This window comes from Artibeus jamaicensis, unplaced genomic scaffold (assembly GCF_021234435.1).
Source record: "Artibeus jamaicensis isolate MK-2021 breed Jamaican fruit bat unplaced genomic scaffold, CSHL_Jam_final contig_2259, whole genome shotgun sequence".
Lineage (NCBI taxonomy): Eukaryota > Metazoa > Chordata > Mammalia > Chiroptera > Phyllostomidae > Artibeus > Artibeus jamaicensis.
In genome coordinates, this window is record NW_026521468.1 from 1,106,268 (window position 1) to 1,129,683 (window position 23,416).

General features: G+C 56.9%; 2 protein-coding genes across 8 annotated transcripts in view; both read right to left on the reverse strand.

Moving 5' to 3' along the window:
* ZNF385C (zinc finger protein 385C) overlaps positions 1-12,848 on the reverse strand; it is a 51,202-nt gene extending 38,354 nt beyond the window's left edge. For 3 of the 6 annotated variants that reach the window (XM_053660108.1, XM_053660118.1, XM_053660117.1), the window contains exon 1: positions 3,613-3,945. The gene's annotated coding sequence lies outside the window, so the exon portion shown is untranslated. Of the gene's footprint in view, positions 1-3,612; positions 3,946-12,789 lie in introns of those variants that run through there. The other 3 variants (XM_053660114.1, XM_053660101.1, XM_037129679.2) reach the window with 2 other exon arrangements.
* A 2,398-nt stretch (positions 12,849-15,246) lies between these two features.
* DHX58 (DExH-box helicase 58) lies at positions 15,247-23,331 on the reverse strand. Of its 2 annotated transcripts, none has more exons than XM_037129781.2 (13): positions 23,266-23,331; positions 22,847-23,015; positions 22,467-22,668; positions 21,921-22,111; positions 21,065-21,181; positions 20,518-20,644; positions 20,157-20,348; positions 18,974-19,227; positions 18,307-18,456; positions 18,059-18,220; positions 17,202-17,392; positions 16,105-16,201; positions 15,247-15,854 (listed from the first exon to the last, which is right to left on the reverse strand). In XM_037129781.2, the coding sequence occupies exons 2-13, from the start codon at positions 23,012-23,014 to the stop codon at positions 15,681-15,683; spliced, it is 2,025 nt and encodes a 674-aa protein (XP_036985676.2). In that variant the 5' UTR covers position 23,015; positions 23,266-23,331; the 3' UTR covers positions 15,247-15,680. The 2 variants fall into 2 exon arrangements, with proteins under 2 accessions (XP_036985676.2, XP_036985674.2); XM_037129779.2 differs by having other exon boundaries at positions 23,197-23,331.
* Between the last annotated feature and the right edge of the window lie 85 nt (positions 23,332-23,416).

A 23,416-nucleotide genomic window follows, 5' to 3' on the forward strand; every position in this document is an offset into this window, starting at 1 on the left:
GGCTGTGTGGGCTTAGGAAAGTTACTGTCCCTCTCTGAGCTTCAGCTTCTTCATCTGTAAAACTGGGCAATTAGTACAAAACAACATCACTGACTGACGGAGATGGGAGATTATCCCCGACAGAATGTTCCCAATGAATAAATGGGCATCATTAATGAGGTGCTACTGTCCCTGCTTTGAAGATGGCCACTGAAGCTCAGAGAAGTGGAGGGACATCGAAATCTGCATTACCAGCTTGGAAGTGGCCCACAGGGAACAAGAACCTGAGTGTGCCTGGCTTAGGGCCGTGCCCTTTTCCCTGCCCCATGGCGCCTCTCCTGAGTGCAATTTTGACTGCAAAGATATGAGATGGTTATACTAATTGTTCATACTAATAATACCAAGGGCTAAGCTGGGGCAAAGCCTTGTAGCCAGGGAGCTCAGGCAAGAAGCCACAGACCCCTGACTGGCCAGCAGCTTCTGCTCCTCTGGTTGCCTGGACAAGGGTGGGATGGTGTCGTAAGTCTGGACTGCTGGGGTCCAGGCAGGTGGGAGAAGCCCCGGTGTTGGGTTGGCCTGCCCCGTCCATCTTGAGTCCTTTCCGTTCCCACTGAAAGGGCAGAATCACCTATGGCTTGAAAAGTCCACGGTGCTCCCTACCCCCCAGCCTTTTGCCTCCTAAAATAGCCCAGAGCCACCATGTGCCCAGGGCGGCGCCCCATCCATTGCAAATCCCCCTGAAATTAAATCCCCATCCTGTCCTAAGCAGGGTGGCACCACCTCCTGCTGCCTGGACTCCCGGGCTGGCCAGGCTCCTCCCAGTGGAAACCGTGACAGTTGTCCTTCACAGTGACCGAGACATAAATCCCCAAATAATGAGACAGGCACTCGGAACACAGAAGCAGACACGGTGCTAATTGGCTCACTCTGAGCGGGCATGATGTGGAGACAGCAGCGGCGGCTGGGCTTCCCAGCTAGGAACATGGGGTGGGGGGCGTGGTGACTTCCTGCGCCCCTGCCCCGGCCGACTTTCTAGGCCCTAGAGGGGCCTCACGCCCAGACTGCCCAGTGGCCCCTTTCTAGAACAAGAACTGCTCAGGTGTAAAAGGGAAGTTTCGGGGCTCCTGGTCCAGGTCTGGAAGTAGGGGGACCCTGCTTTATTGTCTCTGCCATGATCTAGAAACACCATTTTTCCACTAAAAATGGAACAAAACAAAGAACAAACACAAACCCAGGCTCAGCCCTTTTGCAAGGAGCAGGGCTGCGATGCTGGGAGGGCCGGCAGTCTCCACTGTCTCTTCCTGTGGGGCTGGTAATGGATTCTTGGATGGGCCCGAGGTCCTCGGTGTGCAGTAATCAGCATGAGATTATCACATTAAACTTTAAAAGTCTTTGCCCAAAAAGAAACAGCGGCAGCTGACACCCTTGACACCCTTGACCCCCCCGACTTTGCCATCGTCACCCTCTCCTGGGCCTTGGCCAGATGAGCTCCAGGTGCCAGCCACGGCCACCACCATGCGCAGGCTCCACTGTGCGGGGCTAGAGGCAGGGGGCTGGACCGGAGGACCTCCCGGGGCCAGGCTGCCTCTGGGTTGTGGGAGGCAGGAGGGGAGGGAGCCAGGAAGAGGGCATCTGTGGGAGGAAAGGGGGGCCTCCAGGGCAATGTGGGCTCGGCAACCACGAGTGTCTGCTGCAACTCTGCCACTTACCTGTGACTCAGAACACGCCCCTTTTCTCCACCAGTGAGACGGGGGTAACAATACTAATAACCAATCATAATTCCCCTGACCCCAGGCTGACAGCTGAGAAGATTAAATGAGAATAATATACACCCTGGCTGGTGTAGCTCAGTGGATTGAGCTCGGGCTGTGAACCAAAGGGTCGCCAGTTCGATTCCCAGTCAGGGCACATGCCTGGGTTGCAGGCCAGGTCCCCAGTAGGGGGCCATGTGAGAGGCAACCACACACTGATGTTTCTCTCTTTGTCCCTCCCTTCCCCTCTCTCCAAAAATAAATAAATAAAATCTTTTTAGAAAGATAATATACATAGGAAACACCCTGTAGAGCTATCAAGAGCCATCATGACGTGAGGTATGGCATTCTTAGTAACAGCATATGGGACAGTGGTCAGACTGCAGAAAGGACTTCCTCTCAGCTCTGCATTAGAAACTAATGAGGGGGGAGAAAATGGGCCTGGATGGAACCCCAGAAACCTTATTAATGATCCTCTGTCCCAATTCAGGGTGTCCGCCCCATGACCTGACTAAACGCCTCCCCTCCTGCCCACCACCTCGCCTCAATGCTGCCAGCCCATCCCCAACTTTCCCGGCTCAGGGTTGCATTCGGTTTGTGTCTGTTGCCCATGCAACAGAAATTATTTCAACCTCCTCACCCAGCTTGGCAGAACTGCCTGGGTTGTGTAGAAGAGACTGGAGCTAGAGAACACAAGGCCAGGAACCGGGATACCCACAGCAAGGGGGGCCCCTCTATGGGAGATTAGCTGCAATAACAGCAGTCTAGAAGGTAGCTCACTGGGGGGACTTCCCAATACTGTTGCATGGAAGGCACGGGAAAGGTTGACGGCCCAGGGGTCCTCACTGGGACCTTGGCCACCTTCCCTTTTACTTAAAGAGCTGCATTGAGAAGAGGCTGGGAGAGGCCCTGACTACCAGCCAGGATCAACCCTGTGCAAATTAAGAGCCTCCCTGACCCACCCTTCATTTCCTGATGCTTTTATTTAGTTAGTGGGTCCAGCAGAACCCTCCCACCCCCGCCTCCCCACCAGACCTTTGGGTCCTTTCCCCTTCCTCAGGTTCCGTGAGAAATGGAACCTGCTCCATCCTAACCCTAGAAGGACGGAGACAGGGGAGACTGAGGGTGACCCTGAGTATCCAGGGGCCCCTGGGGCCAGAGGGAGGGGACAGCCTCCACACCTCATGGCTGAGGAAGACGGTGGGGTGGCCACGGTCCCTCTGGCCAAGGAGCAGCTGCTGACCACATCAAGGAGTCCTCCCCTCAAACAGGTCCAGCGGGCAGAAGCACACGGCCCTTGCAAGCCATGAAGGACGCCTTTCAAAACCAACCAAGAGGTTCCAAGGAAGGCCCCAAAGACAGGCTGTTTCAATGTGGCCCATGCCTCTCTCGGGCGCTCTGGCCCGCCTCCAGGCTGTGGGGCTGCTTCTCACAGCAGCACCGGCTCTGGGGCCTTGGCGGGGAAGCCACTCGGGCCCAGGACAGACTCTGGAGCCGGCAGACCTTGAGCCAGCTGCTCCTCCTCTCCGATCCTAAAACAGGCCCGATGGTATCCACTGCATAGAGTTGTTAGAAGCATTGAGACACTATAGGGAGAGAGTCTCCCTTTGTGGCTGGCACACAGTAGGGGCTCGGTGAACTCACTGAATAACCGTTTGTTGAACACCTACTCTGTGCCAGGGCCTCCATTCTATGCCAGGGGATCCAGCGGTGAACACAGGCCCCCAGGGGCCCCCACGGAGCCTGCAATCCAGGGGAGACAGGCTCACTAACGAGCAGACAAACACACACACAAGGTCAAGGAGGACGGGTAGCCAAAGGAGGCCTCTCTGGGAAGCAGACAGTTCAGCTCAGACCTGGCTGACCCGAAGGACAGGCCTACCTGCGGGTGCTCAACCACAGCAGCTCTCGGGAATCGCCGGGGCAACTCGGAAAACTTCTGGTGCCTGAGCCCCTCCTTAGGGATTCCGACAGGGTTAGTCTGGGGCGTGGCCAGGTCGCTGGGGATTGTTAACTCTGCACAGGTGATTCTGATGTGCCAAGAGTGAGATTTTCTTGGTGCCGCCGGACTCCTGAGTGCCTGGCCCAGAGAGCATCACCTGCGGAGCCTGTCAGGCCTCCTGGGCTGGGCCCGGACCCCAGGGGTTAGGGTTCAGTGGAGGGGTGTGGCCCAGCGCTTGCCTTTTTAACAAGTGCCCCGGACATTGTGAAGAGGGTCTAGAGACGCCTGTGGCAGAGCATATCCCAGCTCAGACTCCGCGGCGGATTCTGGCCACGCCCACCAGGACCACCTGCGGCTTCAGTGCGCACTGTTCCACCTCCTCCCGCTCGGTGGGAGGCCCCGCCTCCTTTCTCAGCCAGTCCAGTATCCTGAAGTCCGAAGGTCCCCACCGCTGTGAGCGCGGACGCTCCCCCCACTACCCTCAGCCCCTGGGCTGAGTGCCCCTGCCATTCTGTCCCATGTCCATGGGTCAAGACTGGCCAAACCCAGGCTCCCAGGGGTCAGGTATGTGGCACAAAGCCTGGCGCCCCACAGGGTATATGACTCTTAGTGTGGAAGGAACACGAAATCTGCCCCAGCTTCCCCTGGACACAGCTGCTGCTGCTCCGAAGACGCCAGCTCCTTGGGGTCCCTGCTGCAGCCCCTGTCCTGCCCTGGGTCTCTGGGCCCTGAACTCCTCTCCCGGAGCCTGACTTCTCTCCCTCCCACTGCAGCACCATAGCGTACCCATACTGTCTGGGTTCAAATCCTACCCTTGGCCACTTTCATGCCTCAGTTTCCCCACCTGTAAACTAAGGATAAAGAGTACCTCATCTTAGAGTATCTTACAGGGTCGTTACAGGGGTGAAATGAACCAATAATCGTAAACTGTTTCACAAACAGGCACAAGGTAATAACTGTGTTTGTTAGATAATGTTTTAAAATTCATGATTCTAGGAAGGCGAGGCACCAGGATGCACTGGGTCTGGGAGGCTGGGATTAAGGTTCCACTGACAGGTGACGAGCCTGAGGAAGTGACTTGCCCCAGCTGACTCCCAGCCTCAGGTCTGTGTCCCTTCAAGCCTTCTCTCTCCAAGTGCCCCCAGGCCCAACTCCCTGGCTCCTCTGGCACCGGGACTGGCCCAGGTGGGCTCTGTGCCCTGCGTGGATTGACAGAGGCCTCTTTGTCCCCCTGCCCAGGGTCACACCCTGAGCTTGGAGCCAGGGGCCGCACAAGTGCCCTGTGTCTGAGTCTGTTTCACTGCCAGCTCTGCAGCCGCCCTGGCTGCTCCGGCCAAGGACCACCCCCAACCAAACTTCAGCAGGGCATCCCTGACCCTGACCCTGACCCTTAGCGGCATTCAGTCAGGAGAGAGACTCGGAGGGAGCCCCAAGGAAAACACCCCAGTTCTAGCTGGTCTCCGCCCTGTGCAAACTCCAGGGGCCAGACTCTGAGGAGGGGGGGCAGGCGCTGAGGGTGTGGGGAATGACATTGAGGTCACTCTGGGCCCGTGGGGAGGGCGGTGCTGGGGTCCGGGGGAGAGGGACAGAAATCACACTGCCCTTTCTACCTTCCTAGTCTTTCTTCAATCCTTTCACTTCTCTTTACCAGCTGGATTGACATAACGTAACAACCTCCTGACTGCCCTCCCTGGCCAGGCTGTTCTTCATATGACCAGAGGAATATTTATTGTTTAGAGAAAGGGGAAGGGAGGGAGAAAGAGAGGGAGAGAAACATCAGTGTGTGAGAGACACATCTATCAGTTGCCTCCCACACCCCCACACCCCCCACCGGGGATGTGGCTCGTAACCCGGGCACGTGTCCTGACAGGGAATTGAACCTGCAACCCTTCAATTCACAGGCTGGCGCCCAACCCACTGAGCCACACCAATCAGGGCAGAGGAGCCTTGTAAAAAGGCAAATCTGATTGTGTCACCGTTCTGCTGAAAACCCGGAAACCACAAGTATAACCCACAATAGGTGCTCAAAAGGCTTCTCCTCCACCCCAGCCTTCTTTTCTCCCCAGCTGCCCCTTCACCGAGGTCCCTCCCACAGAGTAACTGAGGTGTAAATACAACTCTTCACCCAAGCACACAGGTTAGAACCGGGTAGTCGAGGTAGCAGATGCTTGGAACTGGATACAAGATTTGTTGTTGACTGCCATGGACAGAAGAATCCAATCTTGACCACAAATCTTTTTTTTTTTTAATTTAAACTTTATAAAATTGGGGAGTTTACCCAGTTAGTGGCACAATGACAGAGAACAGGGTCAGGAAAGTTTGATCAAACGCCAAATTAATCAGTGAATTTTGGCATTAAAATTTATACAGAATTGGTCCTGGCTCAGTGGATCGAGCACTGGCCTGTGAACCAAGGGGTCACTGGTTTGATTCCCAGTCTGGGCACATGCCTGGGTTGTAGGCTAGGTCCTCAGTAGGGGGCGCTGGAGAGGCAACCACACGCTCATGTTTCTCTCCCTCTCTTCCTTTCTTCCCCTCTGTCTAAAAAAATAAATACCTTAAAAAATTTTTATATAGAATTGATGTCAGTGAAAATAATACTAGTAAAATTAAAATGGAATGAAAAAGTGGAAAGTTGTTTCACTTGTGCCACAGAGAAAAAAAAATGGGAACATCTGATCAAGGAATTAAATGAAAGGAATAGCGCTCAAACTGGAAAACACTTTCTAAAAAAATCTCCAGTGTTGGTATGTTTTGGTTTAAAGTGTTTGCATTCAAAACATCCTTGGGGTCAAAATATCCAGGTCAAAATACCCTGATCTGTGTTTGTGTCCCTCCCTCCCTAGCTCCTGACATTCCAGCCACGCTCGGCCCTTTCTCTGGCTCTTGGAGACTGTCCCCTCCGCCTGGAGCCCTCTTGTCCTTGGGGCTGCTCCCCTCTCCCCCTCAGGGCTGATGCTGAAATACAGCCCCCCTGAGAGGCCGTCCCTCACTGTCCTCCTTAAGGCAGATTTCCTTCCTGCCTCCTGGCATCCCTTCCTACTCACCCTGCCTATTCCTCAGTGAATTCCCAGGGCTGGGCCTAGCAGGTATAACACAGAAAGGGTGCTCCGTGTTATATGTTGAATGAATCAGTAAATTAGTATCACTGCGGGGAGGGGCAGGAGAAGGGGCTGGGGCTTACAAAGGCCCCCCGAGAGAGAAAAGGAACAGGGTGTACACGCCACTCTTCCCCCTCCGTCTCGGCCCTACTCATGACGCCAAGTTCCGGAGAAGCGCATTTCAGCAGGAGAAGGGGAGAGACGGTACTAGTCCCGCTTCGTTTCTGCCCCGTGCCCAGCTTCCCAAGGTCTGGGCCCTTGCGCCAACTGGCCAGCTGCCCCCCAGCTGAGCTGCCCCTCCACCCTGGGCTGTGCTGGCTGCTGGCCAGGCTATTTGGGGAAACTTCCTGATCCCCTCTCTGGCCTCTCTGCCCCCACATCTCATCCTGCAGCCTGGGAATAGCTGTCCCCAGCCTCAACCTGGGGACAGTCTCATTCCCAGTTAGCACCCAAATGGTCGAAAACACCTCTAAAAGCTCCTCGTGTCCCTCTCCCCTCAGGAAACTGCTAACTAGGACAACAGACCTCGGAACGAGGTCACGGAACACTGCCTGCTCCCACACTCCCTTCCCAGCCAGAAACACACGTGGGGACGGAATCTCCTTGCAGGCCATTGGAGACGGAGGAGACATGGTGAGGGGGAGATGCAGGGAGAGGCAAGATATGGCTGCACCCCATGTGGTTCTTTTTGGGGTTCTTTTTGCCCAAGGAGCGGCTAGCTCGGTGTGAGGAGGAGGCCCAGCTGTGGGGAGCAAGGAGACCTGGGCTAGAGTCAGACTCTGTGAATGGGGACATGTTACCTTTCCAGGTGCTCAGAGGGTGGGGTGGGACGGCTCTGTATACAGAGCAGCACCATACAAAACCCGGGGATGGAAGGACCCTGGGGGCCAGGGAGGTCTTCTGGGATGGATGCAAACTCACTAGGGAATTATCCCTCTGCTCAAGTCTCACTATTGCTGGGTCGAGCCTCGGTCCAATGAGAGGTGGGCAAACCTCTCCCACATTTCGAAGACCACCCCCATGTATGTGTTCCTCGTTGGGACGCCCCCAGAGAACCTAAGTGTGCCAGGTCCCAGCGCCCTCCCTGGGCATGTCCCCTCCCCTCGGCCGGGGGCAAGGCTGGTGTTCAGGGGTGTCTCGTCTCAGACCTCCCTACCCTGCCTGTCCGGTAGGAGGGGGGTGTCTGGTGTCGGATGTGCGGATGGACAGACCTGAGGTCAGGAGGGTGGAGGAGACTGGGGCCTGGGGATGTGGGAGAGCCCTGCGGGGGCCCTGGGGAGGGCAGCGAGGGCACAGGGGGTGTGGCAGGGGGCCTGGCCTCCTGCCGGGGCATTCGAGGTGGAGAGCAGCTTCGGTGGAGCCGGTCCTCACCCCACCCGAGGAAACCTTAGTCAAACAAACAGCCAACACAGCCGCTGCTGTGCAGGAGGCCGTGGCAGCGAGGAGAGGCCTGGGTGGGGGCGCCCAGGAGCGGCGCAGGGAGGCTGTTTGGTCAGGCCCCACAGTCCAGGGGCAGTTGGCGGAAATTTCTGGAACAGGGTGGGGAGCGAGGTGGTGGTTTGGAGCAGGAAGCTGGGGCTGGGGTGGGTGCGCTGGGCTTGGCTGCTTCGAGGAAAAAGAAAAGTGTCGATTCAGCCCCACTCAGGTCTACGCCTCTTCTGAAGGGGACTCCAAGTCCCCTCACCCTCCCCTCAGCTCAGAGGAGATCGGATCCACCAGAAAGACAGGGGCCCTCTTCCCCCCCATCACCTGAACCCCCAGCCCTGCTCCCAGGCCTAGTTGCTGATGATCAGCCTTCCACGGTCTGCAGCCAAAGCTCCCAAGATCCTAAGTTCTCAGCAGAGGAGCTGGGAGAGACGGGCCGGCCTCCCTGACTCCCTGCCTGGCACTGCGGTGGCCCAGAAAGGACGGCGGCCCCAGACCCTTGGACGCTTGGCCACCGTCTTCTACACTCTGAGACATCTGGCTGTCCTGTGCCCCGGGACACCTCAGGAGAATAAGACAGGGAGAGGAGGAAGAGACACACACTCCCAGAGTCGGCGGCAGAGATGGAGAGGGGAAAAGACAGAAATAGAGACGCAGAAAGGCAGACTTGAGCAATGGCAATCAGACAGAGCTGTGAGGCAGGAGGGAGTGGGGAAGTCTGTGTGTGTGTGTGTGTGTGTGTGTGTGTGCACATGCGACAGCCAGAGGGTGAGAACACACACAGAAAACCAGAGAGACAGACCGACAGACAGAGACACACACAGAGTCTGGGTTTGACAAAGACAGAAAGACCCCCCAGGGCAAAAAAGACTGAGACACACAGAACTGGACCGGCGTGGGCGCAGGGGCTGGGCCAGGCAGAGAGCGCGCAGGAGGTGCGGGGCAGACACACTTACAGGCTGAGGCAGAAAGAACCCCCCAGAACAACACAGGGACAGAGGGACTGAGAGGGACTGGGGACCTGGAGACGCCCGCTGTGAGACCTGGGGGACCAGAGGTGCTAGACATCAAGCTCAGTGGGGATTTCGAGAAATCCCAGCAGGGCAGTTGCTGCCTTCTGTCCCCCACGCTGAGCCACTGCAGGCATCTGGCCCCTGGCCACAGAGCTGGCGGGTCACCCAAGGTGAATGAAAAGCCACCAACAAGGGAGAGAGTGAGACTGTGGCCGTGGTGAAGGCTCCGGGGTATGGGAAGTCAAGTGCGGGGAGGGTCTGTGGGGGTCTGTTCCCACGACTGCACTTGAAACAGCTTTAGGGGGGTGCAGCTGCGTGCGGCAGCATCTGTGTGTCAGTGTCGGGGGCACTGACATGCCTGGGTGTGTCCGAGTGTGAGTGTGCACGCGAGTGTGTTTAAACACACATCCGCTGAGTTCCGTCAAGCACCTCAAAGCACCGAGGAGGCCAAGGTGGCAGGTGGGACCCTCAAACAGCCTAGCTGGACCGGCATGAGTCAGAGACGGCCACGAAAAGGCTGCACGGCTCTCTCCTCTGGACAGACGCGGTGTCCAGGTGCCACAGGGCATCCGACGGCAGCCAGGAGCACCATGCCATTCCTCCCCACCAGGGATGGCTCCCACCACCTGGCCAGCTTGTCCCCTCATGCTTCCCCATCCAAGGCCCAAACACACACTTTCAGGAGGGCCCACACTTCAGACACACGGCCCCCATCCTGGCCACCGGCACATGGCTCTGTGAGAAGGCAGCTGGAGGGGCGGTGCGGCCCGGCCCTGACCGTCCCCCAGTCTAACTTCCATCTTTCCTGCTGCCGTGGCCCCACCCAGCTCCCTCCCTGCTCCTGGGTCCAGTGACTGCCCACGCCCTCCCCACACTCAGAGGATACGCAGCCTCGCTCCTGCTCATCCTTTCCCTCTTATTAAGCATCACAGGACATTTTTAAAAATTGTCCCAATTTTGGGTGGAGAATGAGGTCAGGAGGCCCAAGGGGGGACTGCTCGTTGGTGACGGCTGACAGTCTTCGTTTCACCTTGACACTCCTTCCTGGTCCCGGGGAGGACTGTCCTAAGCCCTGGTTTACAGGAGCTGGGGGGCCCCCGGTGGGATGGGGGTTCACCAAACAGCGGTGGCGGTCCCAGGTGCTGCCAGGCCCGCCCTAACATTTGCAGGGCCTGGGACGAGAGGACAAATGGGGGCCCGCATACACACATCTCAATATTTAAAAGTTATAAATCAAACAAACCGATTATTAATTAAAATATACTTTCCTAACGACCTGGTGGTTCTAACCTAGACATCTCTGACTCTGGGGAGTTTTGTGGGAGGGCAATGCTACGGAGGGAGAAACAGCCCCACGCCGCCCGGCCCCGCCACCCCGCCCCTCCCTACTGCCAGCCCCTTTCTGCATGACAAGGGACTCGCTGCATGCATGTGGACACCCAGCCTCACGCCCCCGCTCCATCTGCATGCCCTGGCAACAGCTGCCCCTTCGCTGTCTCCAGCCGCCCCTCTGGTGCAGACCCAGTGCATAACCTGCCCGGAGGAGAACACCCAGGGGAGAGGCTTGCGTGAGCTGGGAACAGGGTGGTGGCCATCTGGGCAGGGGCCTCCAGAGGCACAGGTATGGGAAATGTGGACCGGAAGGGGACGAGGGAAGGTCTCCCCCTTGGCCCTGCTGACTCCGCACCCCACAGGGAGGGTGGTGGCCGGAGCAGCACCCCGCCAGGGCACAGGCACCCTCCCTTGCCCAGGTTTATCGGGGCCTCGCCTTCCCCAGCAGCCTGGAGACCGCAGGCCAGGGACCGGGGCTCCCATTTCATCGGAGCGCTGCTTGGACGGCCCCCAAACGGGACTTATGTTATTTATCTTCCTGGAAAAAGTGCAGCTCGATCCCACCTTGCGGATGCCTGGCAGTGGGGAGGCCGGGGAGGTGATGACAAGGGAACATTTTTTCAGCGTCTAAGGCAGTGTGCTCTGCTGAGGCACAGCCCTAAGCGGGCTCCTGCTGCCACTGGTCCCCACCCTGCTGGGACCCCCTCCTTGCCCTGGAGACAGAGACAGGGTGACAAAGAGAGGAGGAGGTGAGGGGCCCTGGGCAGCCTGGACAGGTCCAGCAGAGGCCCCGGGGACCAGCAGGGGGTGGGGGCTGAGGGAACGGCAGTGGTGAAGGGCATGGCTCTCTCTGGGCAAGTTTTTAAAAAACTTCCAACCCCCACCCCACCCCCTGCAGATCGGCTTTGCTGTCCCACACAGGAGGGGACACTTATACTTGTTGAGCCCTCACCAGGCGCCAGGCACTGTGCTCAGCGCTCTACAGGCCTATTTTCACTTAATCCTCGAAGCCACCCTATGAGCTGGGTTCTATTATTATCCCCATTTTACAGGTGGGGAAGTGAACTCAAAGAGGGGAAGTAACTCGTTCAAGGTCACGCAGTAGGTGGAGGTGACAGAACTGAAGTCTAACTGACTCCAAAGCCCCCACCGTTTCCACGATAGCACATTGCCTCTCAGAAGCAAGAAGCTGGCACGGAAGCAGAAGGGATGAAGGTCAGATATGAGAAAGAACTTCCTGACAACGACAGTGTGTGGTGGGAAGAAACAACGGAACAGGGAAATTAGACACAGGAAGCCCTCCCACCTGAGCTTGGACGTGGTCTGTCTGTAGGTTTGTGATGACCTGGAAGGTCAAGGGGGTCCGGGCTGGGTCCGGCAGTGTGCTGACTTCCCTCTGCTCTGCAGTCCGGGTCCTCTGCTCCGCCCCAGCCCAGCCCAGAGGCCGACGTCTGACTCTCCTTTGGGACTCAGAGCTCTAAGCAGGACCTGCTTTTCCACGAGGCCTTCCTTGAAGTTCTGGGAAGCAGGACCCCTCTTCTACAGCCCAAATCCCAACATGGAAGGTACGAATCCACCCCATGTCCACTTCCATGACCACCTCCCCCCATCTGGCTCTGAGGCACAGACACAGAAAAAGTCTAATTGGTCCCCAGGCCTCTAGGTCCCTCAGGCCATCTGGACAACCCCTCTCCCTCATCTTCCTCACCCGTGCACACCTGTACCCAGGTGTAAATAAGTGCTGCAGGTGCCCAGCAGCTCATCAGAAAGGCCAGGCCCCAGCTCAGCTGGGCATTGGCCTTCACCTCATTTGCACATAGAACAGAAGCTGTTGGGATCACCCCACCCCTCTCTACAGGGGGCCAGGTAGGGTGCTGCCCTTGGATGAGGCTTGGGGCACGCTAATCAGTGAGGTTCCTTACGCCCTGAGTCCTGCAGTCACCAAGCCCGACCTGCTCTCCTCCAGAAAGCTGTGTGCCTAATACACACAGCTCTGCCCTTTCCCATCCTTCGGAGCCGGCCAGGCATCAGGGATAGCCAGCTAGGACCCTCGGAACTTGCCTGGAGTTTAGTCCCACCCTCTAGATGCTGGGGGTCGGAGCTCAGAGCTGATAGGGATGTCCTCACTGTCCCTTGGAGTCCCCCAGTTTTGAGATGAGGTCACAGGACAGGTGTAAGGGGCTGCCTTGTTCGCCCGTCCTGCCCTCGAGGTCCTCCGCGTGGACCAGACCGAGTCGCTGACTTACCTGCGGGGCAGAGACGGAGCCCGCCGCGGCCACCTGCTCTCGCTGCGCTCCGCACAGCGGCTTTGGGCTGGCCAGGGTGAGGGCGGGGCGGGCCGGGGGCGGGGCCTGGGAAGGGGAGCTGCGGCCTAGCCCCACCCTGAGTCTCAGTCGGGTGGGTGGACCGGCTGATTCAGGTGGGAAGGAAAGGGGGAGCCACTAGGCAGGTCTGGGGCTCTGGCTTTTGTGAGGGCTGGGAAGTTAGGATGCCTGGGTCCTGAGGACTTCATGAAACCCCCTCCTTCAGGCGGCCTTGCCCTGGAGGCAGTGGCTCCATATGAAGACCCCCCACAGGAAGAAGAAAACTCGGGAACCCCTCCTTGCTTGAGTTCCCCTTTCCATCTGAGCTCAAGAGAGCTCTCCCAGCTTGTGACAGGACACCCCCTCTAAAGTCAGGGTGCCCCACCCAGGGCTCAGGCCACTGAGGGGACCATTAGGTGCCCTGGTTGTCTTTTTCCCGCGGTGCATCTCTCTCCCTCCAGCACAACCCCCATCGGCCCCCAAAGCCAGCTCAGGTCCCTCAGCTGTCACAGTTTAGCCCTGGAATGACAGGCTTCTGGACTCCGTGCGTCCAGCCGCATTCAAGGCCATTGAGCTTAGCACCCCTGGGCCCCCGCTCCTCCCTCTGCCCCCTGTCGCTAATTTTATTGACCTGTAGGAGGCATGTTGCTGCAGGGGCAGTAACAACTGGAGGTGAAGTGGGAGCGGATGCAGAAGGGACCCCCAGAGGCAAAGATGGGACAGAAGGGAAAAAGGGGGTGATTAGAAGGAAGAGGGGTCTTGGCAAAGAAGGGTGCACTCTCTTGGCGGGATGCAAACCCGAAAGACTAGAACTGGAATATTACTCTCAATCAGCGAAGAGACGGATTGAAGAACGAAGGTACTGGGCAGGGGAGAGTACTTTTTTCTCATCCACCCTGAGGCAGGCCCAAGGACGAGTGGGAGAGGAGGTTAGACAGCAGGAAGGACTTCCCTGCTGCTCTCGAATCTCTGCCCTAGCCCCTCCCTCCCTCCTGAAGGTGACTCCTGCCTGCTGGGCCTTCTACTACAGAAATAGCCCTTTCCCTGAAGAATCAACCTAGATCTTGCCTTTCTTTTTCTTTCTTTCTTTCTTGTTAAAATGAGAACAGAAAATTTAGGCCTTTGTAACTTCCCCCACCTCTATGCCTACCCCTCAGATCCTCTCGGCCTCCCCCAAGTCCTGGGGAAATGAGCTGGGGGTTAGGGGGAGGGGAGGCATTAGGGGTGGAGCCTGTTATGAGCGGGAGGGGACAGGAACCATGGCTCTTAATGGCTCTCAAAGGTAGACTTCTGATGGTCTCTCCAAATAAGGTTACAAGGTAGCCAAAAAAGAGGGGTGTTAAAAAGCAAAACTGTTAACCCTCAAATGCACCTCGGAGCAGATTGATGGAGAGGAGGGGAGGATGGAGGGGTTATTAAGGATGCGGGGGAAGTTCTGAGGGTGGTGGCTGTCCGTGTTCGCGGTCTTGACTGTGGAGGTAGGTGCAAACATACATTACAACCTCTCAAGTTAAACACTATAGATACGTAGCTTATTTTGTCAACTATGCTTCAATGAATCTGTTTTAAAAATACTACACACTCTCTACACCATTTTTCCATTTCTTTACTTTTAATTTATGGGGAGCCTCAAAAAAATAGAGGTGGCCTTGCAGGGGAGGAGTGTCAAAGGGCCGAGGGCAACTGCAGTGACTCCTAGTCCTGGAGTCTCCCTATCCACGGGGGTGTGTTCCGGGACCCCCAGGGGATGCCTGAAACCACAGGGAGTACCAAACCTTTCATACACTGTTTCTTCCTATACATACATACATACTGGATAAAGTTTAATTTATAAATTAGGCACAGTAATAAATTAACAACTAATAAAATAGAACTCTTATCTTACAAAAAAAAAGAGCAGCCCTGGTTGGTGTGGCTCAGTGGATTGAGTGTTCACTTGCAAACCAAAGGGTCAGGGGTCAATTCCCAGTCAGGGCACATGCCTGGGTTGTGGGCCAGATGCTGAGTAGGGGGCACGTGACAGGCAACCACACATGATGTTTCTCTCCCTCTCTTCCTTTCTTCTCCTCTCTAAAAATAAATAAAATTTAGAAGTATAAAATATACTGTAATAAAAGTTATGTAAATGTGGTCTCTCTGAAAATATCTTACTGTCCTGTACTCAACCGCTGGGGACGTGAGCTGGTCCAGTGAGGAGATGCGGGGAGGTGAAGTAAGGCGACCAGGCCTCGCGATGCAGTGCGAGGCCACGATGAGGGTTCCTCGAACGCAGCCCTGGGAAGCCTGCGCAGACAGACGCTCTGGTACCTGGATCTGGTACCTGGACAGCTGCTGACTGCCCGCCAGGCAGACGCGGCCCGAGGGACGGCGCCAGGTCTCATCACACTACCCGAAATGGTATGCAATTTAAAACTTATGAGTTGTTTATTTCTGGAATTTTCCACTTAATAGTTTTTGGACCGCAGTTAATTGTAACAAACTGCACAAGTGAGACCACGGATAAGGGGGCTCTACTGTACAGTCTGGCCATTCTCCTGACTCAGTTCTCCGCTCCCCCGCCCCCAACCATACTCCCTCTTGTGCGTAGGAAAGCACCTAGGCAGGTGTAAGTGGGGTCAGGGGCTGGGCTGTGGCCCTCTAGCTGCTTCCTCAGTGTGGGAGGCCAAGACAGCTTGGGCACTTGGGGTTCCTCTGTGGCTGGTCAGCAAGAAGCCCTGAGCTGGTGACTCAGGCAGGAGAGACCTGCACCCAGACTTTGCTCTGGGGAAGCTGGTGGCTGTTGCAGATTCTCGCGCCCCCTACAGGCCGAGATGGATACTGCAGTGACATGATGATCAGTCCAGGGAGAGTTCCGACAGATGCTGCGTGTAGTTGAAGTCGGGCACCAGGAAGGGCACGCGGGACCACTTCTTGGCCTGGACCCGTCCTCGCGGCGTTTCCAGCAGGACACCGCACACTTTGAGCGCCGGCAGCTTCACTGATTTGTAGATCATCTGCAGACCCCAGGGCTGAGGGGTGGAATAGAGACTGTGGGGTCTGGGTGTCTACCCTCAGACGGGGCTTTTCTCATCAAGTTAGGGTCTCTGAATGCCCTCCTGACAGTGTGGGCTCCCTAAATCAGGGACTCAGACTGGGGACTCACAGAGGCAGCTGTCTCCTCCACCCCAGTGAGCGCCCCCTGGTGACAGAGTCTGGGCCTCCTCTTCAGAGTGAGGACTTGTAAAGGCTGGAGCTGAGAGCCATGGTGCCAGCACTTACTTGCCCACAGTTCTTGCAGCTGATGGCACCCCCAGGCATCCAGTCCTTGAAGACTCTGTCTATGGCTACAGGCTTGGTGGAGACATTGTAGTAGATCCTGGAAAGGAAGGGGAGTGACCACAGCCCTCGTGGACCCCAGCCCCACACCACATGCCATCCTACATGCTGAGCCTCTGCCCGGGCCTTGGACCTCCCTGCCTGTCAAGAGGCCCAGAGACTTCAATAGGGTCGGCCTGTGCTGCCTCCATTCCGCTCCCTTCTGCCCATGTCCAGGCCTCAGTACTGCCCACGTGGACAATCTCACCGTCTCGCTGTCCCAGTGGGTCTCCCTGCCCCACCCTCCCACCCCATTCCATCCTTATTCCTGCCCTCACACTACCCTCCCACCAACTGCCAGAGTGATCTTCCACAGAGGTAAAGCTGATCCTGACATCCCCTCACTCAAAACCCACCAAGACTCCCCGCTGCCTACAGAGTAAAGGCTAAACTTTCAGGTCTGACTTCAAGATCCTTCACAGGCCAGTCTGTCGTCCTTTAGAATCTCACCCTTCACCATCGCTTCCACTCACTCCACCAGCGTTCCTCCCACCGCATCACCCATCTACCCTCCTCTTCTCAGGGTCAAACCCGGCCCGTCCTTCAAGACCTGGCCGCTACGTCCTCAAATGAGAGAAAAGGTGTGAAGACCCTCGGCACAGTGGCCTGGCACACAGTAGGTGCCTGATGAACACTTAATGGATAAGTGAATAGAGGGTGGGGAAAGGCTACCCTGAAGCGGGCAGAGGGTAGATAAGGGGCGGCTCAGAGACAACCAGCCCCTCTAGATGTCTTCGGAGCACACGCATGCACGACGAGGGGGTCAGTTTCTGGCCCCTCAGCATTTGATATCCTGAATTCCAACCCCCGCTCAACCACATAGTGGCTGTGGGAGGCTGGACAAGTTGCTGAGCTTCTCTGAGCCTCTATTTCCTCACCCGTCTCACTAGATTATTGTAAAAATGCCACCTCGGTGCTTGTTAAAATGCTCTTTAACCTCTCAAACTCTTAGTGCACCCCGCCTTTCCTCTCATCTGGACAGCCCCTTCCACAGGTCTTACGAGAAGTTGGGGTTCACATTGACATGGTGGGCACCCTCCACCTTCCGCAGGTCACTTCCATAGCCCACGGCCACCGTGCAGTTGACGCAGAGGATCTTTACGTGCTCGGCCAGGAACTGCCGTCGCCGAGTGTCCTGCTGGGCTGCCTGGGCTGCCCGCTTGACCAGGGCTTCCCTCTGCAGGTCTCGGATCTGGGGACCCCGGGCATGAGACATGATCAAAGACACCCTCCCAGGGGGACAAAGGGCTCCCAAAGACTTAAGTCCCTTAGTCCCCAGAGGGACTTTCCTCAGCCCTCCCTGGAGCTCTCAGAAGCATCTTGATGGAGAAAACTAACAGTGGGTTGGGCAGGTGGAAACGGGGGCAAGGCAAGCTTGCTAGCCGAACCTTTGCCCCCACTGTGGAGGCTGCATTGCTTCTTTGAATCTGACGCGGGGCACATGAATAATTACGCTGGGACAACAGGAGTGCATAGGGACAATCTTGCACGAGGCTCAGCAATGGTGACTGCCTCAGGGGACCAATTTCAGTCCTGGTTCTGGGCTTATTTTGTGACTTTGTTTGCTATCCCTCTGCTTGTTTCCAAAGGGGCCGCAAGGTGGCTCTCACAGATACACAAAGTATTTGGTGATGAGGATACATTAAAAGCCCTGGCCAAGGCCTGTTCCCAAGGAATTTTGGAGAAACAGCCAGCGTCTTCCTGGCAACCCCATCCCTGGCCTCTGCCTTGCCCTAGATTCAGACCATCACCCCGTGGGCCAAGTTGGCCCCCAGAGGAAGGGGGATGTGTGTGTGTCTGTATCAGAGCCCTTCTGGGCAGAATGTCCACAGCCCTGCTCCCCAGGCTGCCCACAGACCTTGGCCTGGTACTCAGCCGGGTCCATCTCCTGCACAGCAGCCACGGCCCGTTCCATCAGAGTCTCTAGTGCCTCATTGGTCTGTTCCCGCCGCACTTCCCGACTGCCCTGGATTGCCACGAATGAGTAGACACTCTTATCGGCCCGAGCTCGACCCCTTGCCTGGAAAGAGAGATAAGAAGGGGCCTGAGTGGGGCTGGGTTCCCACACAGATCCTCCGAGGACGGTTGAGAGGGTGATTCGGGCACCTGGACCATGGAGATCTCATTAGTCAGGAGCCCATAGCGCACGATCACATTGCATTGGGGTATGTCCAGTCCCTCTTCTGCCACACTCGTGGCCACCAGGAGGTTCAGGGTGCCATCCCGGAACTTGCGAATCACATCTTGCTGTTCCTTCTGGGGGTGGGGGAGGAGAGACAGGACAACACATGGGGTGACTTCCTCCTGCCAGCGCAGTCTCTCCTGGTTCATCCCTTTTACTCAAAACCTTGGCTTCTTTTCTGAGGGAACTTCTTCTAGAGATGGAGTCTCCATCTCTAGCTCCAAGTACCTCCAGGATCCTGCCCATTTCCCCAGTGAATACCTAACTCCTAAGGGTCTCTGCCCCTGTACTCCAGAAGCTTTCAGGACCGGTTCTTCCACAAGGCACCCCAGACCCTTAATCCTCTGTCCTGAGGACATCACTCACCTCTTTCCCTGCAGATCCCAAAGTTTCTGCCTCTCTGCTCCCAGAGACCCTAAGACTGGAGGAACCTTCAGCCCTGGGGATCTCAGCACCCATCTCTCTCCCCAGCTCTGTCCTCTGCCTGGGGATAACCAGCCCCCACCCCCATCTCTGCACTGAATACTCTCTCCCCTCCTCTTCTCCCCTGGGGAACTCCCGAGCCTCAGCTCCTCTCCCCAGAGCCCTCACCTGGGTCATATGGATGCCCTGGCTGCTGTGCCCAGCCCCGATCAGCAGCTCGGCCCTGATGTCCACTGTCCGCAGACCAGGCTGCTGCTGGAGCCAGAGCAGGAGGGAGTGTGCGCTCTGGCGAGTGCAGGTGAAGATGATGCCCCGGGGGCTGCCGGGGCTTCTAAACTGCTCCTGCAGGATCTGCTCCAGCATCTCCAGTTTCGGGTTCTCTGGGCCATGAGTGGCCAGGAGGGCCAGCTTATTCTTGTGGTCTGCCAGCAAAGCCCACAAACAGAAGCACAGGACTCAGGCCTGGAGGTGGGCAGAATGTGAGGGGGGGTGGCTCCCAGGGACAAGAGGGCGGGAGTCCAGAGGGGGCCTGAGGAGGGCTGCTCCTGCCCAATTTCCCCTGAGCAGCAGCAGCAAGAACACCCGTAAGGACACCCTGTGCTTGACCAGCCTCAAGGCCGACCAGCCTTACACCAGGGAACTGCAGTCTGAAATTCTTTGCTCACATGCCTTATCCAGTAGCCCTCTTCAGCCCTGCTACCAGGATGACCCTTGACCTTTCCATGCTGACCTCTGCAACCCAGGACTGACTCAACCTTGGGTCTCTTCAGAAAGATCCTTGCCCCTTCCGCCTGTGCTAAGGCCTCTAGCCTTAAATTTCACCCTCTGACCACATCACTTTCCTAGTTTAAAGGTACCACATATCCCAGACTTACCCTGACAATCCCAATTAAATGGTTTACAAAAATCTTTGTCAAGCCCTGGCTAGTGTAGCTCAGTGGATTGAGCGTGGGCCTGTGAACCACACGATCACAGTTAGATTCCCAGTCAGGGCACACGCCTGGGTTGCAGGCCAGTTCCCAGCAGGGAACTCACGAGAGGCAACCATACACTGATATTTCTCTCCTTCTCTCCTTCCCTTTCCCTCTAAAGGTAAATGAATGTTTTAAAATCTTTAAAAAAATCTTTAAAAAAATCTTTGTCAACAACGTAAATTAGGTTTTAGATCTACGCAAACCTTCCCAAATAATGGCATACATCTTTTGTCATATCTACGGCCTTAACTTTTGGTTAGAAAAATAGGGCCCCAGAAAGAAGTCTTGTTGGCATCTTCCTAACTTGCATCTGAGCCTAGGCCTGGCCTCTGACCTCTAGTCGCCTTCCAAGCCCCCTCTCTCCCCAGGAGCCTCACCATCAAACAGTGTCAACAGCCAGCGCTCAGCATGCAGGAATTGGGTCTTGGTGGCACGCTCCCTCTCATAGAAATCCCGCAGGGCAGCCATGGCGTCCACAGCGCGGACTGTGTCGTGGATGAGCAGCGCGTCGTTGTAGCGTCGCAGGTGAATCGCGTACACCCGCCGCTCCAGTTGCCCGGCCTCAGCGGCTGCAGCCGCACGTGGGGCAAAGGGTCAGAGTGGCCACGCCCCCAGGGCCCATTGCTGCCTAGACCCCGCCCCCAGAGGCTGAGCACCACCCCCTAGAGGCTACGCCCAGACCAACCAGATGCCGGACCGCCCCAATTGCCACGCCCTCCGCCAGCCAGCCTCTCTCACCGGCCTGCCTCAGCTCCACCACCTGCTGCTCATATGTCTGCGTCCCAAAGTTCTGATTCAACTCAGGCATCTCCAGGTGGTCGTGTACTTGTTCCATGAGCTTCTTCAGCATATCCCCAAACGGGTCCTAGACAAGAAGAGTGAAGGAATGAGGAAATTCTTACACAGCTCTGGTGTGTCTGGAGGCAGGGGTCGGGTTCGAGCCCAGTGATGTCTACCCGCGTCCAGCTTGTCATGGCAGACACCGGGCAGTATCCACATCACAGGCGGGAACTTGGCACAGACTCAGCACAAAGTGCCCCGGCTTTATGGCTTGAAAGGCACTCTGCTGTGTGCCCAGGGATTTGACAGATGTCCTCAGTGGCATCTGAATGAAACCAAGCAGGAGGATCTGCCCCATTTCACGGAAAGAGGAAATAGGGCCTCAGATACATAAGCAAGGAGGCCGAAGTCACAGAGCTCATGAGAATGAAGTCAAGATTCAACCTCAGGTAACTGAATTTCACCCCAGGCCCCAGGCCAGCCCTGTGTCCCTCCCTCCACACACCTGGCTGCGCCTGTGGCAGAGGTCGTACTGTTTGCAGGGCTGGCGGGTGTGCTCCTGCAGCTGGGGCAGGTACTTCTGTGGTGACATGATGCGCCACGTGTCCAGGTTGGCACAGAGCTGGAGCAACAGAGAGGGGTTCATCGGAATGGAAGGGGGTCCTTGGGGACAACAGGCAGAGTTTTGGGGCAGGATGGGTCCCAGATGAGGCAGGACCATCGGGGTAGGGATTCGTTTATTCAGTACGTATTGATGGTATTGCTTGCTTGCCCTCTGTGCCTGGTGCTGTTCTGCACAGTGGCAACACAGAGCATCTTACATGGGAGTTGGGAAGATGGATACTGAACTACTCAGGCAGTGTTAACAAGCTCTGAAGAGAGTGAAATTGGATAATGTGACAGAGTACAGCAGGGGTGATCGGGGAAGGGTTTGAGGGGTGACGCTGAAGCGGTTCCTGGAATGGCCAGAAGAAGCCAGGCAGGTCAAGTACAGGTCAAGTGCAGGGGGAAGGGCATTCAGGGCAGAAGGAATGGCAAGCACAAGAGTCCTGGGATGGGAACAAGCCCGACACGTTCGAGATAGAGAGAGAAGGCCAGTGGGGCGGGAGTCAGGGGGAGGGGAGGAAATGAGGTGAAAGACCGTGAGCAGGGGTGAGGTCACGTGGCACTTTGTAAGCCCGAGTAGAGAGTGGGTGTTTACTCTAAGGGCCTAAAGAAAGCTTTGGAGGCTGGCACTTAGGTAAGGGAGGGATCTGGACCCTGCCTGGGTGAGCCAGGCTAGGGTGGGTGGGCATAGGGTAGGGCAGGCCAGGGAGGTCCCGGGGGTCAGGTGGTGGGAGGGTCACAGGGGCCAAGCTGACCTGCAGGATGTGGTCAATGGCTCCATCAAGTTTGGTGGCCCTGCCAGTGCCTGGGGAGGCTGTGAGGCCCAGCACCTGGGGCAGGGGCCGTGTCCTCCAGAATTTGTGCTCTAGGTACCGGCTCAGGATACTGTTGTAGACGGTGCCTTTGTGCGTGTGGTGACACTCGTCCACCACGAGGAGAGAGAAGGCTGGGGACACAGGGGCAAGGCTGTGAACCGATGTCGCAAAGCCGTTCCTCCCATGGGCTTTGTTTGGCGCGGTTCTTACGACTCATCTGAGACTTCCTTCCCCTCTTCATAACTTGCAGCCAGACCCCAGAGACCAGCCAGTCAGGGATGACTTACCATTTAACCGATTAATAAATCGAGGCTCAAGATGGGGAAGGGACTCGCCCAAGACCCTGCACTGTAGCCAGGTCTTTCTCTGCTAGGGCGGATGCTAGGGTTTGGCGAATGGGAGAACCCTCACTCCCACAACATCCCCCCATGTCGTTACTAGAGGAGGGGCCCTGGGGGTGGCAGGCGGGGTGCCCACAGCCCTCACCATTGAGCTCCACGTGCTCCTCCTCCTCAGGACTGGTCAGTGCCATCTGCAGCAGCTCGGCTGTGCAGATGATCAGGTCATTTCTCCGGGCTACATGGCCAAAGCCGGGTCGGGGCCCCATGTCCCCGCTCAGGGTTGTAATGGCCCAGCGCCCATCCAGCATGCGTCTGAACTCCTCACAATGCTGGGTCACCAGGTGGACCTGGGAGAGCGGATGAGATGGGGAGAGGAAGCTGGACCAGGGTGCAGGGCTTGGGGAGGAGTCAGTGACTGGGGTGGGTGGAAGGTGAGCTTAGAGATGGTCCCAGCAGCTCTGGAGGTCTGGAAGGTCCTGAGAAGCACCCGAGGAGCTGAGAGTCCACTGAGGGGAGGCCACTTACCCTGTTGACCAATACAACCACCTTGGCTCCATCCACGGTCTCAAGATGCCTTTTGGCCACATAAGCAGCCGCCCGGGTCTTCCCAGCGCCCGTGGGCAGCCATATGATGATATTCTTGCCCTCCAGGGCAGGCATGATCACCTCCCACTGGTAGGGTCGCAGCTCCATTCTGAGAATGGCAGGGGGCTCAGACCCCTGGTCCTCCTGGTGCCCTCCCGGTGCCCTCCTAGTGCTCTCCTAGCCCTGGCCCCCCTCAGATCTGCCCTCTTCCTGCTCCTGGTCAGCCCAGTCTGGTGCAGAAAACTCCCTTCGCCCAAGACTCCCCCCTGCTTGAGGGAGGTGGAACCCACCAGGAACCTGATGGGCCGAGAGGGGAGACAGGACGGAGTAAGGCAGGCTGGACCCCTGCCCAGCCTCACCTGCACCACCTGTCAAGGGCAGCCCTGCTTGGCTTGGCTTAGCCCGGAAGCCAACTACTGAGCTCCCCCGTGATTGTAAATGGAAACTGAAACTGAGGGGAGGAGCCAGCCCAGCAGAGCTGGAGCTCCGCCCTAGGAATCCCTCCAGCTG

Bases quoted from the DNA above. Each gene is read 5' to 3' on its own strand.
- DHX58 (XM_037129781.2), bottom strand. From the start codon at position 23,014: ATGGAGCTGCGACCCTACCAGTGGGAGGTGATCATGCCTGCCCTGGAG. The intron at 22,112-22,466 runs GTGAGGGCTGTG...CTGTGTCCCCAG, and splicing joins GGAGCACGTGGAGCTCAATG to CCTTCTCTCTCCTCGTGGTG. The intron at 17,393-18,058 runs GTCTGTGGGCAG...CGGGGTCCCCAG, and splicing joins CGGCTGAGTACCAGGCCAAG to ATCCGAGACCTGCAGAGGGA.